The sequence below is a fragment of the Mchenga conophoros genome, linkage group LG20 (genome assembly GCF_057382185.1).
Source record: "Mchenga conophoros isolate Kocher_MC1m ecotype Shallow Benthic linkage group LG20, M_conophoros_male_GT1.1, whole genome shotgun sequence".
NCBI classification, from domain to species: Eukaryota; Metazoa; Chordata; class Actinopteri; order Cichliformes; family Cichlidae; genus Mchenga; species Mchenga conophoros.
The window spans coordinates 25,796,552-25,811,219 of record NC_140545.1 but is presented as its reverse complement, the minus strand read 5'-3'; the positions used below and the strand labels follow the sequence as shown (position 1 = coordinate 25,811,219).

Here is a 14,668-nt window from a genome sequence, read left to right as displayed (position 1 = left end):
TTCTTCCCTCGGTTCTGAAGGACAAGCTGGAGAACTCTGGAGTGGACCATCACCTCACTACCTGGATTTTGGACTACCTCACCGACCGACCACAGTATGTGAGGACTCAGGGCTGTGTGTCGGACAGGGTCGTCTGCAGTACGGGGGCCCCACAGGGAACGGTTCTGGCTCAGTTCCTCTTCACCATCTACACTGCAGACTTCTCCCACAATTCCACCCAGTGCTTCCTGCAGAAGTTCTCTGATGACTCTGCAATAGTCGGCCTCATCACTGATGGGGACGACAAGGAGTACAGAGGACTGACTCAAGACTTTGTGGACTGGTGCCAGCTGAACTACCTCCAGATCAACGCCAGTAAAACCAAGGAGCTGGTGGTAGACTTCCGCAGGCACAAGCATTCTCCACTGCAACCACTGAACATCCAGGGTATGGACATTGAGGCTGTGGACAGCTACAGGTACCTTGGTGTTCATCTGAACAACAGACTGGACTGGACTCATAACTCAGACGCCCTCTACAGGAAAGGGCAGAGCAGGCTGTACCTGCTGCGGAGACTCAGGTCGTTTGGGGTGGAGGGCCCACTCCTGAAGACCTTCTATGACTCTGTGGTGGCTTCTGCTATCTTTTATGGTGTGGTCTGCTGGGGCGGCAGCATCTCTGCTGGGGACAGGAAGAGACTGAACAGGGTGATCCGAAGGGCCAGCTCTGTTCTAGGATGCCCTCTGGACCCAGTGGAGGTGGTGAGTGACAGGAGAATGGCGGCTAAGCTGTCATCCCTGTTGGACAACGTCTCCCACCCCATGCAGCAGACTGTGACAGCACTGAGCAGCTCCTTCAGTGGGAGACTGCGGCACCCACGGTGTGGGACGGAGAGATTTCGCAGGTCTTTCCTCCCCACTGCTGTCAGACTCCACAACAAAGACTTTAACTGAACAAACACACACATCCACACATGTGCAATAACACTAAGTGCAATAATCTTTTCTGGCATCGTTGTATTTTTACTCAGTTGTATATAGCATTCGTATTCTATTTTTATCTTATTGTATATTTTTATTCTATTTTATTCTACTGTATATAGTATATTATTTTATTCTATTCTGTACAGCTGTGTACTGTATTTATTCTTATTGTATTCTAATTTTTGCGTCATAACTTTTGCACTGTCCACTTCCTGCTGTGACAAAACAAATTTCCCACGTGTGGGACTAATAAAGGTTATCTTATCTTATCTTATCTTTATAAGGAAGTCGTCCCCCCCCCCCCCCATGCACACACACCTTGGATTGCTTTTCAGACTGTTTTAAGAGTCATTATTGTTCCAGCCAAGGCAGAACTGCTTCCCATTTGCCCAGAGACATTGTTAATAAGCAATTTATTTTGAAGCCAAATTGAGAGAGGCGATCTCTATTGAAACAGCTTTTGTTTTTGTGTCTCTTTTCTGCCTTTGACAGCATACTTTCCCTATCTGCAGGCAATTATTAGGAGCTGTATTAAGTCTGTCTGAGGGGAATTGATTTGAGCTCCATTCATCTGCTTTGTCTCATTTGTACACATGCACACACAGACATTCACAGAGCAAGGGCAGTAGTTTTTTTTTTTTCTAGGACACACTGGTCCTGCTTTTGGCAAGCGCACATGAGAGGGCTTTTGTGGGGATTGGGTAAAGAGGCCGACGAATGTGTACGAGCAGACAGAAGTGTGTGTGTGTGTGTGTGTGTGTGTGTGTGTGTGTGTGTGTGTAAAAGAAAGAAATACTGATATACCACACAAAATAAATGGAAAATTATTGTTGTATCCTCGAGGTAGTTGTGCTCATACAAATTGGGTAATTCGACTCTGCGTGCTCGAAACAGGGAGCACCTGGACTCGGAGGAGAAGCAAATAATCTCCCTTTAAACAAAAAGTGCATAGACACACATGCACAGCAAACACACACGATCCATTCAACCATTATAAAAGCTAACTGGTTTGTCATGGCCTTTCCTCCAAGGGAGAGCAGCCATACCCACAGAAGAGGGAACTATTGTCTATATTGTTGGAGCCCATCTGGTAGTAAGGAAAAGACAGGCTGACAGTTCTGTCCTCATTTGGCTTGGCTAGTTCCATTGAGAGCAGTATATCGTATATCAGAGAGCTGGGAAGTGTACAAAACACACACTGCTGCTATCTTATATTATATTCAGCTGTCTGTTTGTGACAAAGTGGGTGAGAAGACCATTTGTCTACATTCTTAGTTAACATTCTTGTTTTGATTTAACCATATTTCACATGTAATCTGCAATAGGCAAACATCTACTATCCCGGGTTTGTTTATGTTCTGCACTTTTACAGATTATATAATATAACATCTTGGTTTAAATCAATTCATGCAAGTTTGTTAAGTTAACATGTTATTTATTTCAACTGTTAATTTGTATTGTTTGAACTTACCTTTACCTACCTGTCTTCCAGAAGCAAAAGGAGGAAATGTAGTTCTACTTCCTGCTTTATACCTTCTGGGTTCATCTGAGGTCACAGGAAGAGACCAAGGGCAGGAGGGGAAGAATTCTTATAATTTAATAAAGTTGATTTTAAAGGGTTTATAAAGAAATAGATTTAATGTTGTGATATGTATTGATTACACCAGAGTTTATGTTGCCAGTCAAGAGGAGTAGTAGAGGATGAATATAATCATGTTCATCTCACCTACCTACTGAATGGAATAGTCCAGAGGAGAAAGTGTTTGATTAAGGGGACTATTTAAGCAGACGAACTCAGGTGTTTCAGAAGAAGGGTTCAGGTCAGTGTAGCTGTGTGCAGTTTGACCTTAATTTCCGTTGATTTAAGTTCAGTTATGTTTATTTGAATTGAGTTTATTATAGAGTTGAGTTTCTTATTTGTTTCTTTGTAAATATTCTTGGGCCACAGAATGGTGAATAAATCACTTGCTACACTGGACAGCATCAGTCTCCTGCACTTCTTTGACCGCTTAAGTCGAGTCCTACCACACTGTTATATAAAGTATCAATTGGCTTTAAAAGAGCATTTTTGCTGAGATAGTTCCTCACTGTTTTGCATTGTTCTAGTCTGAAATTGTATTTCAGTTTACCTCAAGAGGAAACATACCACACTCACATACCACACTCACACACACATACGTCCATAGTAGAGTATAAAAATAAGACTGGAACCAAAAGAGTAGCAGCTTTTATTTGTGAGAGTGTACTAAACGGCAAATGAGTCAGCTGAGTCATGCAGCCAAAAACATGGAAATCTGTCAAGATGCCCATGCTACACGAGCTGATGGAAACAAAAGGTTTCCTTTAGCTAAATATAGAGCTGTTGGACTCATTTGGAAAAATTACACAATCCCAGATCAGTGCTTTTATACTGGTTTTAGGTTAGATGAAGGGTTTTTGCTGTATAACTTATCTGAATTGCTGTGATTAAGATGTTAAAGAAGAATATGGTTTGGGGCATGTTACATTTTTCTTAACAGATGGTTTTAGAGGCACTCAGGCCGGGCCTGGGTCACAACAGACCTATTTCAGTGTAATGCAGCACACCATCAAATCTCTTCTCCAACATAGAGTCTGTGTTATAAAATATGACTACAGAGTCCTTTAAGGGTATTTATATTTTATGGGCTAAGAAAAAAGACAGAGGGCATGTGGGTCTAATTCTCTATCCATTTTCCCTCTTTTGATTTTATTTGCTTTTATTGTGTTCCCTTCTTTCTCCTCTGCTTTTGCACTCGTCCTACAGATTTGCTCACTGATTACTGTGGGTACATAAAGGAAAAAATTGAGGCTCAGTGTAAGTGTGACAGCAAAAGAAACAGAAAGGAAATGTGAAAGGTGTTTACAAGCTATGAAATACACACTGGTTGTACATGCAATATATAACCTGTGTGACTTTTCTTCTCCAGAACATACTTATGATGCAGGTATAGAAAAATGAAAAAAACAAAGGTACAGAAGATATGTGCAGGGCAATGAAATGGAAATGAATAGAGTGATATAGAGAGCTGCATGAGTAATGAGTCAAATTATGATTTGGGCGTCGTACAGAGCTGCTGCAGGTATGATGGATTCCTCTTCTTTCTGCGCCTGCGAAGGACGTAGCTCTCCTACTCTCAGTAAGCTCTCTGTGTGCTGCACCTCCACACATACAAGTGTTTGATATTGTGTCTGTGTTCATGGGAGTGCGGCTTGGTTGTAAAAGCTGTTTACTGTGGGTAATGGTATGTTAAATGTGAGTGTCCCCAGGGTTAACTGCCAAACTGTAGTAAAACTTAGCCATAGAAAGAGTCTGCCTGTGTGAGCCAGCCTTTTTACTGTTAGCCACCAGGTGGCTGAAGTGCTGACCAGGAAAAGAAAAAACATTTCTAATTTATGTACATAAGAATGTGCATTTCATTTGCCTTTTCTTTTTTGAGATTGGGAGAAAATTCACATTGGAAACATGTGGAACCCACAGATTTCTATCAAATGTATATTTTTCTTATTTTATTTATGTCAGCGACAACACTGCAACATTTAATAGATGCTTTATAACACTCACACGCACAAAGAGATGGGTCCTGATATGTTCTTGCAGCTACATTACTGTTACATTTTATCAAATGTAAATGTAGTAGTTAAATGTGTCAGTATTTTCCCATAGGGTTATATGAAACAATATTTCATTTACAAGGGCTAAATCAAAATTTTAAGCTGATAACACTGAAATATCTATTTTATGGCTACTTTCTGAATTAGTGGAGAAAACTATCCTGACGTTTCCCTTCTGTTCCTTGCAGGACGGGCATTGCTGCGTTTAAATGGGGAGAAGTTGGAGAGGATGGGCATTGTCCAGGAGACACTAAGGCAGGAGGTCCTCCAACAGGTCCTCCAGCTGCAGGTCAGAGAAGAGGTCCGCAACCTGCAGCTCCTTAGTAGAAGTAAGATCTCAAGATTTTGTGAGCGAATAACCACGCTGCTGTGCACTTCTGTTTTGTGCCTGTAATTGTGTGCTGGTGTATTGATGTGAGAGAGGGAACAATAACAAGAGACAGGGGAAGAGCAGTTGGGCTTGGTTAAATTGGGAGGTGGCAGCGTGAGACCATTGATGCCTGCTGTGACATACGTGGAGTTGGGCATTCAAGTGCAATTGTTTGTGGCTGTGTGGTTTTATTGAAGGGAGCCCTTGATTTGCTGCACTGCCTCTGAATGGTGACTTCGGTAAATTCTTTTATTTTCCAGCCATCAATAAACTTGCTCAGGCAGGCACCGCTGACCTGGATTCAGACGTTGATGTGGTTTGTGTCTTAAAAGGAGTGTTTTTCTTTTTATCTGCTGCGGTGATTGTTTTCTGTGCGCATTGAGGACTGGGTGGCATCAAAGGGAAACACGTGCACAGGCTCCTTTCTCTGTATGAGCACGATTATATGGTTATTTAAAGCTTCCAACATTTTCAGTACATTTTATATTCCAACTTTAGCAGAATTACCTCATCCAATAGGCCAAATGTAATGATGATAAGTGCCATAGTTTTTCTTGGTGTAAGAGTTTGTATTCAAAGCCAAATGCGGGGCACCTTCACTCAGTTTAAACACTATAATCTTCAAGATCATGACCTATATCAAGAAGCAGCAACATCCTAGCTGAGCACATACCTTGAATAAAAGGGATTCTGCAACATTTAAGGGGAATTGCAAGAAGCTTACAGCCTTAGTCGTTTCTAGATTGTTCAAGCTTAAAACAAAAAATGTCTCGAGGTTTCAGATTATCCTGAAGAACAAAGCTTTTTCTGCAAAATTCAAGAAAAAAAAAATGCCCAGTCTCCCTTAACATGAGTGTTTTTGTCTAAAATTGATTATTTTGTTAAATCAGGCTGAGCAGTGAAGTTGTTTTTGTCATCAAGTGATCATCATCAACTGATGGCACAAGGGCTCTTATAATCACCAGTTAGATACAAACAAGTAAATGAAACACTCCTTGTACTTTGACAAGCTCTCCACTTTCAGTATCTGATCATGCATGCTGCTGAAGTTACTGTTTGGTTTTCTGCATATTCCTACTTGCTGCAGACCACTTTGGGGTAAGTGTGGGGAAAATATGTTTATGTGAATTTTAATTTTTCAGTGGCCCATACATAAAGCTGTGTACAGAGCCAGAGAGACGGAAGAGCTACACATCTGGGGCTACAGCACGAAGCTGTACAAAAATCCTGCATGGTTGTGCACTGTTGTCAAGGCATGGACAAGTTTGCCAGTTAAACATCTACAACAAACTAACAACAATAAAGATAAATCATCTTCAGTTTGAGATATAGGGAAGCAGTGAAGAGAGTTTATGTGGTTTAAAATATTATCATGTGATAGTTTGAATTTACATTCAGTAATGAAAACACTGGAGTTGTAGTTCTCTATTAATAAAAATGAATTCTTTAGAGCTTAGAAGCAAAGGTTGTGCCTGAAAGAGCAATAATGTAGATATATTCGGGGTGAGAGGTTGGGGTTGCAGAAAATGTTTGAGAGTTGCTGAATTAAGAATTGTAATTGGTATAAAACCCCTACAGTAATTAATGAATAACAAGAAACAGCACACAGGACTGAATTGGGTGACTACTAAAGACTAAATTCTAATTTGTTTCAGTAAAAGGCGCTGCACTTTCTTTGAAGTGGTAATTATACAAAATCAGTCTCAGGTTAGCACTCAGTACTGTTTGACACGGATGGACCACTCCCTCTCATCTTTTTGCCTCATTCACTTCACTTACAGATAAAGAATGTAAAAGTGCATTTGATGGCATGCGTGCCAACCAAGCATGCTGTATTAAATTAAGCTGAATTAAACTGAGACATGTGATGCAACTTACTGGTAGGCAGAATTGCTTTTGGAAACTTCTATTAACTGGAAAATGCATTGCAATGCAAATGTAATTTCCCAGTTCAGCAGCCTCTGACTTTAAGCTATAAGGCCAAGCTAATTTGGTGCACTCATAAAACACCTGAGTTTCACAGGGTTGCAGGGTATTCAAAGGTGATAAAGGCAGGTCGAGGTGTGAACCCTTGGAAGAAGCGATAATGGGGATGTTTCAGTGGCTGAAATGAAATGAGAAGTGTTATGAGGTGGTGTGATGTGATGAGGTGCTGATGAGGTGCTCATCTCAGGAAAAGGTGAAGGTCTGGACTGAAACTGGTTTAGTGTAAGATAACAATCTTGTCATTTTCTAAAAAACAAGTTAATGTTGCAATCAACTTCATGTAACCAGTGTCAAAGTCATCCACAATTTTATTGTCAGAACTTCTCAGAAGTAGAGGAGGAAGAGACACAGCTGTTTTCTAGCCTAAAGTCAAACGTCGCAGTTTATTGTCAGTGCCTCAGCCAACTTGTATCTTAACCATTCCAGTAACATGGCTGTAGAAATAAGACACCAATGGCTGTCACTTACCTGACCATTTTCATCCAAACCACTGATCCCACTGCTTTTGTATGATTTTGGTGTGCCTGTAGCTCAGGTGGTAGAGCATGTCACCTACAAATCAGAAGACTGGTCATTCGATCGCGGGGCTGCTCCAGTCTGCATGCCAAAAATCCTCGGGCAAGACACTAACCAGGTTGCTCTCCAATGCATCCATCAGAGTGTGAATGTTGGACACAAAGTGCTTGTATGAATGAGTGTGACTAGGTGAATGAGGCATGTTGTTTAAAGCATTTTGAGTGTTCAGGTAGAGTAGAGAGGCACTACATAAGAACCAGTCCATTTACCATTTGCCATAAAGCTTCATAGAGACATTTATGGCCCGCAGATTATCCTCTTATTTCCAAAAGTTCCAAAACTCTTCCTTTATCCCTACCAAAAAAATATATATTTCAATTTTTTAGTAAAATATATTTCTGATGGAATTAAGTTTCTGTGGATCAGTCACCAGGTGGGGCTGGGTTAAGACGGAAAAAATATGCTGATGTGAGGAGAAAAGGGAATGAGGCTGACGTTTTGGCTTGTGAGTCAGATGTGGAGAAGGATGCTGATGGTGAAACGGAAGATAGAGAGAAAGAAAGAAAGAAGCAGACTCACTCAGTGGTTAATGCATATTAGGATTTAGACTTGTTCATCTTTGCTCACTCCACACACATTTCTAACTATTCTCCCTGAATGATTCGCCCAATACACTTTCAATTCTGGGGTGATTTAGCAGAGCCGTCATACCAGCTGTCAGGTCTGATTCATCTCCAGTGGATTTACCAAAAATTAAATATTGATCTCACAATAACTTTTAAAAAAAAGGGGGGGGTGAAAATACAGATGCAGCAGTAAAGCTGAATCTGATGGGAGCTTGTCTCTGATCTGAGCCGCGATAGCACACTTTAACGCAACCCTTACAAGGCCCTCACATTATTGATGTCAGGATTGTAGAAGGCTCTGTTCAGTAATTCTTAAGCTTTTACAAGCAGTGCAGACTTTCTCTGTCTCTCTCCAATTCATTAAAAAAGCTGAAACAGAGCTGTGATACAAAATTAAAGGGACAAATTATAGAAAAGAGCACCTAAACACCTGGAGGGTATGATTTGAATATGGAGAGGTGAAAAAGACAAGACTAGTGTGCCATAAAAAGGAGGACAGAGAGCTGAGACTGGAGGTGAAGTGTTTAACAGAGAAAAATACTGGAACTGAAATGAACAGATCACAGAGATAAAGAAATGAGACAGGTGAAGAGGTTAATAAAGGGACATTGATACTTGATCTGATTTCACTTTTATTCTCTGACTACGGGGCCCTACTTTTCTGCTTCTTGTTAATCTGCGTAAAGCAGGCTCAGTTGCTTAAAGCAATGTAATAACATTTCACACTCAGCCAAGAATGAGATTACTTTGGCTGCAAATTATGGTTGAAAATGCTCTTCTGCATGCGATACCCAGTGAAAAACAAAACTCTTGTCTGTGGATAAAAGGGAAGTTTGTCCGTTATTTGATGTCCATAAAAATTGTGGAAAGATTTTTTTTAAGATGTTCCCCATCTGTAAATTTTGATTATTAAATTAAAACATTTCATGATATTTCCATGCCCTGAGAAAATAGCAAAATAAAACTGGAGGTGCAGAAATGTAAAAATAGACTAAAACACTAGATGGGATGGTTGGAGGGGGATGTTTTGGCCTCCACTGCACCAGCTGCAAATGTTCATTTTTAAGATGTCTTTCACAAGTCACCCAACTTCATGAAAGCCCGTGACTAAACTGCTACTCTGCCCTTTAAAGGTTGGCTGTGGTGACTTCGATGGTTAGGTATTTTTGGTTTCTGTAATAGCAGCCCTTCCTGTGAGCCTCGGAAGAACACATAATCTCTTAAAGTCCTCACAAGCCTTTTCTTTCCTCCCTAAACTCCTGATATTCACTTCTAAAGACTTTGCTAGATTTTTCTCATTGGCTTCTTTTTTCTTTCCTTCTACCATATAAAACATGAATGGAAACAACATAAATAAAACTGATGTTTTAGAAAACACACAGTTCATTTTCAGTCATTGCTGCAGATCCATGTAATGGATCTTGTCTTACTTACTGACCACTCAAAGCACTTTACAACTCACCTGCCTCACAGCCATAATCGATTAAGAATCACCAATTAACCTATAATTCGGGTCTTTTGATTCTAGGCTGAAGGCGGTGTACCTTGAAGAAATCTATCCTAATCAGAGAGAAAGCAAGAAAAGTCCACAAAGAAAGGCCCAAGCAGGGCAAGAGATTCAAACTAGGAACCTTAAGCAGCCTATCACTGTGCTTTAAAAATACATAACTTGTTTGGGACACTAAAAAGCCCAAGGTAAACTCTTAAGGCATACATATATATTCATGTTTGAGAAAAAAAGAACCCTACATCATTTGGCATGTTTTCAGTTATTCTTTTGACTGTATTGTTATATATGGGCATTTTTGATAACATGACATGAAATTTTTTGCTTTGCAATAGCTCATTTTGCCTCCTTCACCTAATAAGATGTGTTCATGCAGTCCAAGAGTCTTGTTGCTTCTGGTTCCCCTCCAGTGCTCTTTTGAAATTGGCCAAGTTTCTCTCAGAGGGGATGTTTGGTTTCCAAGTGCCTCTTTGCCTTATTTGGCACCATGTTCATATTAGACGATTTCTCCTGACAGATGACACGCTGAGGCTGAGGGCTGCTGACATCCGCGGTCTAGCAGAAGTCATAAGAAAGGGGGATTTTAAGATCATTCCTGATAGCTTCTTCTCCCTGTTTTCAGGGGGTCTGTGGTCACATTGTTGGTAGATGTGTTTGGTTCATGCAAGAAAATGATTCATGTTCCCCTATCTGAAATCTTGTTACGCTCTTTGCTAAACCAGGGTTTAATGTGTTACGCTATGATAATTCCTACCCTCCAGAAACAACATGAAATGACTTAGTTCAGTTTCACAGAAACCTCTTAAAAAACAGGGAATAGAATTTGCATCTGAATTGGAAAAAGGGGGCCTACAGCTATCAGATAGTGGATATGTTTTATTTCGTTTTACGGCATGTAAATAATAGTCAAGTAATTGTCAGTGATGAGTAATGATCAGTCAAATGAACAATAAGGGAATTGATAGTAATCTTTTGCATATAAAATACCAATCATCTATCTAACCCATCCAACCATACAGAGGCTGATTCCAGTGAGATAAATGTGTTCTGATAGTCAGGGTCCATTTCATGGTTAAAAACAAAGTCCAGCTCACAATGATGTGACTCTTGGAGCATAACCCACCTCACTCCTTTACATATTGTTTAATATTAGACTGAAAAACTTTTGGAATTCACTGTTATAAACTTTTTATCCACTTTTTAAGTCTGCAGACAGTAAGCGTTTGAAATGCAAAACATTTGAAAGAATGTAGATTTACATCCCAGCATCAAAGCTAAATGCAAATTTATACATGAGCGCATCCGTCCTGGCAGTACTATGCAGCATACAATACTGCTCTTCATGTATACAACCCTGCTACTGTTGGGAATGGTGCGGTGCCTTATCTTTTTTTGTGTGTGTGGATCTTTTATTTGTACTTTTACACACTACATTTCAAGTGTTCTCGGTAGAATTGGTTGCTTTACTTTAGTCAGCAAGTGAAAGGTAAGGTTGATGTCTTTCAAAGCCCAGAGCCACAGCTCTCTTAGGGCAACGTAAACCATGCAGGGGTTGTAACATCTTTAATGCTTTGGGAGAGAGGATTCACATCAGAGCCCAGTGGGAGATCCACCTTCCCTCTTCCTCTTAGCCACTGGTTGCGAATAATATGTTTATAACATACTGTCAGAACCCCCCCCCCCCCCCCCCCCCCCACCTTCTTCTTCAACATATCAATTTTTCATCAGTCATTCTGTGCATTTGTATGCAGCCATCTGCCATATTTTAGACTCTTTCCAGTAATTATCTAAAACTGATGAAGTTGCAATTAACCTCTACAAAACACCAGACACCACCCACCCCCAAATGCAAAAAGAAACCCTGTCAATAGCACTTTGGCTGCCTTACGAGACTGCCTTGGTAACCTTTTTGCTCTGAATCGATTCTGTGTGTTGCCCATCCTTGCACAGCTTTACTCGGAGCTCCCTATGGTGCCTGCCAGCTTAATTAGAATATGAATGAAACTCTGAGTGTGACAGACAGAGAAGAAGGAGGAACATGTCATTTCTCCTCAGAACAAATTTTGCTCAGTTGCGTTTCACCCCCATCCCTCCCGTCTTCCCACCCACCTCCCCTCCTCTGCTTCATCTAGGCTCTGACGACTCCATAGGGAGCTCATTTAAAAGAATTTCTATCACAGAAACTGTTTTCTCTTTGTCTGTGCAAGCCTCAAGTCATATCAGCGCCTCTCTGTCCTGTCTGCTTTTCCATTCTGTCCCTCTGTTGTTTCCTGGTCGAGGTTTACTACGGTTCTACGTTACATCTGTCTGTGTTGGCTGCAAATCTACAGACAGGTATTGTCTCTTCCTTGGCAATCAGAAAAGGAGGGCTTGGAGCTGAAATGCCAACAGTCTGGGAAAGAAAAGTCTGCCGTTCTGCTGACACTGGTGTCATTTTAGGATGCAACAAACTGGCTAGTTGTCAGGGAAACCACCTGGTTGAATCTGTTGTTTGAAAAGACCCAAGAATAGATAATTAGAGAAAAAAAAAAGGTTTGCTAATTAAATCCCTTTTTTGTAAAGCTTTGTAGCCTTTTCTACCTCCAATTATTAATAATTTATTCATCTCCATTTTATTGTCTTTTTCACTACTTAGTACCATTATTCTACTTCTTAGTCAGTCTGCCAGTGCTTGTCCAAATGACTGTTTGTTTTGGAGACTGTTGCTCTGTGACTGAGTGCAGAGTATTACATCAACAGAGATTAATTACAAAAGTTTCACACTAGTGTAAATGTGGTTGTATATTGTACTCGGAACAACAAGCATGAATTTTATTCTGTTGTTCGGTGGTTGTCTTTTTCCCCCACTTCTTTAGTTGAACCTATGAAAAATGCAAACAACAACACAGTTTGATAGCCATGAAATAGTAGTTTTACACCAACATGGTGATTCCCAAAGAGGTATTAGTCAAGTTTAGAGCATGCTGTATCTCTATACGTTGTGCAGTCCCCCCCCAAGAAAAAAAAAAAAAACCTGAGGAGACTGAACCAGGCCTGAAGACTATCCACTGCCGATGAATAGTATCTTGGGGGGGGGGGAAATCTGACACAGGATTATAGAGATGTGTCTGGTCCTTCCATTTATCCATCTACAGTTCACCAAAACCACAATGAAAGGTTGCTGACAATAAGGCATCCTTACTGAGACAAATGCTTGGATATTAGAGAGACTCTTAGATACATCTGTGCTCTCAGGACAGCACAGACTTGCACTGAGTGCATACAGAACAAGCATACCAAGAGAGAAATGTGTATTAACTATTTACTGAGGTCACAAAGGAGTATGATGTAAGAACAAACTAGTGCTGCACTTTCAACCTCTTTTGCATGTGAATCCTATTTATGTATTCCCCTCTCTTCTCTCCCCTCTCTGCAGCCTCCTTTGGAAATTTCTCTTAGCTCATCCCTGGATCCATTTAGTGGCCCTTTCCCTCATCCCTTGTCACAATACGTCTCTAGGAGCCATGGAAGAGCTGCTGTCTTCAAATATGTGAGCGGAGAATCAACGAGTGAAAGGGGAGAGGACGAGCCTATAGACTACATGCCAACCAGTCTGGAGGATTCTCATTCAACACGGCCAATCGGGTTTACAGACACTGAGACAGAGACAAAAACCCCGCTCTAGGCAGGGTTACCCCCTGTAACATACGATAAGATGATAAGATGAAAAGATGAAAGATTAACAATCTTTGTGATGATGTTTGCCTGGCGCGGGTATATCTTCGGTCATAGCAAATCTCCTTTTGGTTTCCTTTCTCAGCTGGAATGCACTGATTGAGTCATTTCAGCAGTAGCTATTGAAATTATATGTATTTGACATAAGTAGCGGTTATTGAATGAATTATTTTTTGACATGGTTTCACTTAGTTTGTAATAAGCATTTGGCCCAGTGGCAAAGGAAATGTGGATGTAACCATAGATTTATAGGCAGAGCTACAATTTAGACAATGGAACCTTACATTTAATCTTTATCTCCCTGTAAAGTAACAACCATGAGCGTATTCAAAGGTAATTAGAGCTTTTGTTAAAAGCATTTGACTAATGCCAGTTTAATCAACCCCTCACCCAGGTGTCACACTGCATTTTCCTCTCAGGACATCGGTGTCAGAATTTGCAGGCTTGGAAGATGAACATTAACACTTCAGGCTGAATGTCATTCCCACAATAAAATTTTTGTATTGTGACTAATCTGCAGTATTTCAGTGAGAATTTAGAAATATATATTATAGGGTGTGAGCATTGTAGAGTAACATACACTTTAATGTGTGTATACTGTAACAGTTCTTTGGTCTTTTATTAATGAAATGGATCCAAGGGGCTCACAGAGTTAATGAGATTATAATTGCTTGATAAAGCAATAATGCTAGTGCTAAAAGGTGAAGAAGATGCACATCTGTAGAGATGGGATGCACCGTGTGAGTGTCTGCTGACGGAAATAAACACCTTGCCCTCTACAGTGGCAGTACTTGCAAGCCTTGTAGTTTCAGTCCTTTGTCTGTGATCATGTATACTGTATGTCACCTCTTACACACAGATACAACAAGAAGGATGGGCCTCCGTTTGTGTTCCATCTTGTTTCTCTCCCTGATGTGACGCTGTACTGTCAAATGGTCAGAAAACAAGATACGGTTGAGATTCCCACTGTGAACGAAACCAGCACCTTTGATGTCCTTCTAGGCAACAGCAGACAGCGACGATGACAATGATGCTCAAGACGGATGACTAAATCAGTGAAATGAAACGTTAAAAAAAAAAAACACACACAACTTCCAAAACATCTGCACCAACCATCTTCCAACTGTCCTTTTACAAGGACGCTTTGAGTAATGTGAGATATCGACTGTTAAATGGGAAGAAAACACACTTTTATTTTTAGATGAAAAAATGTACTGTAAATACTGGTTTACATTGACTGATGATTTATGACCTGCAAAAGGAGAAAATGTTTCTCTGTTTTACAGATTCAACAGTGGAATGGAAAATGATGAAAGCTGTCATCATGTTTTTTGAATAAACTAACTGAGATGAA

The 14,668-nt window shown here is 40.4% G+C and overlaps 1 protein-coding gene across 1 annotated transcript in view; it reads left to right on the top strand.

Moving 5' to 3' along the window:
- Positions 1-14,668, top strand: part of LOC146550937 (sterile alpha motif domain-containing protein 10-like) — a 64,401-nt gene extending 49,733 nt beyond the window's left edge. The window contains exons 4-5 of the mRNA XM_085259525.1: positions 4,784-4,924; positions 13,016-14,668. Of these exons, the coding sequence (XP_085115651.1) occupies positions 4,784-4,924; positions 13,016-13,038 (164 nt within the window). The 3' untranslated portion in view covers positions 13,039-14,668. The remainder of the gene's footprint in view (positions 1-4,783; positions 4,925-13,015) is intronic.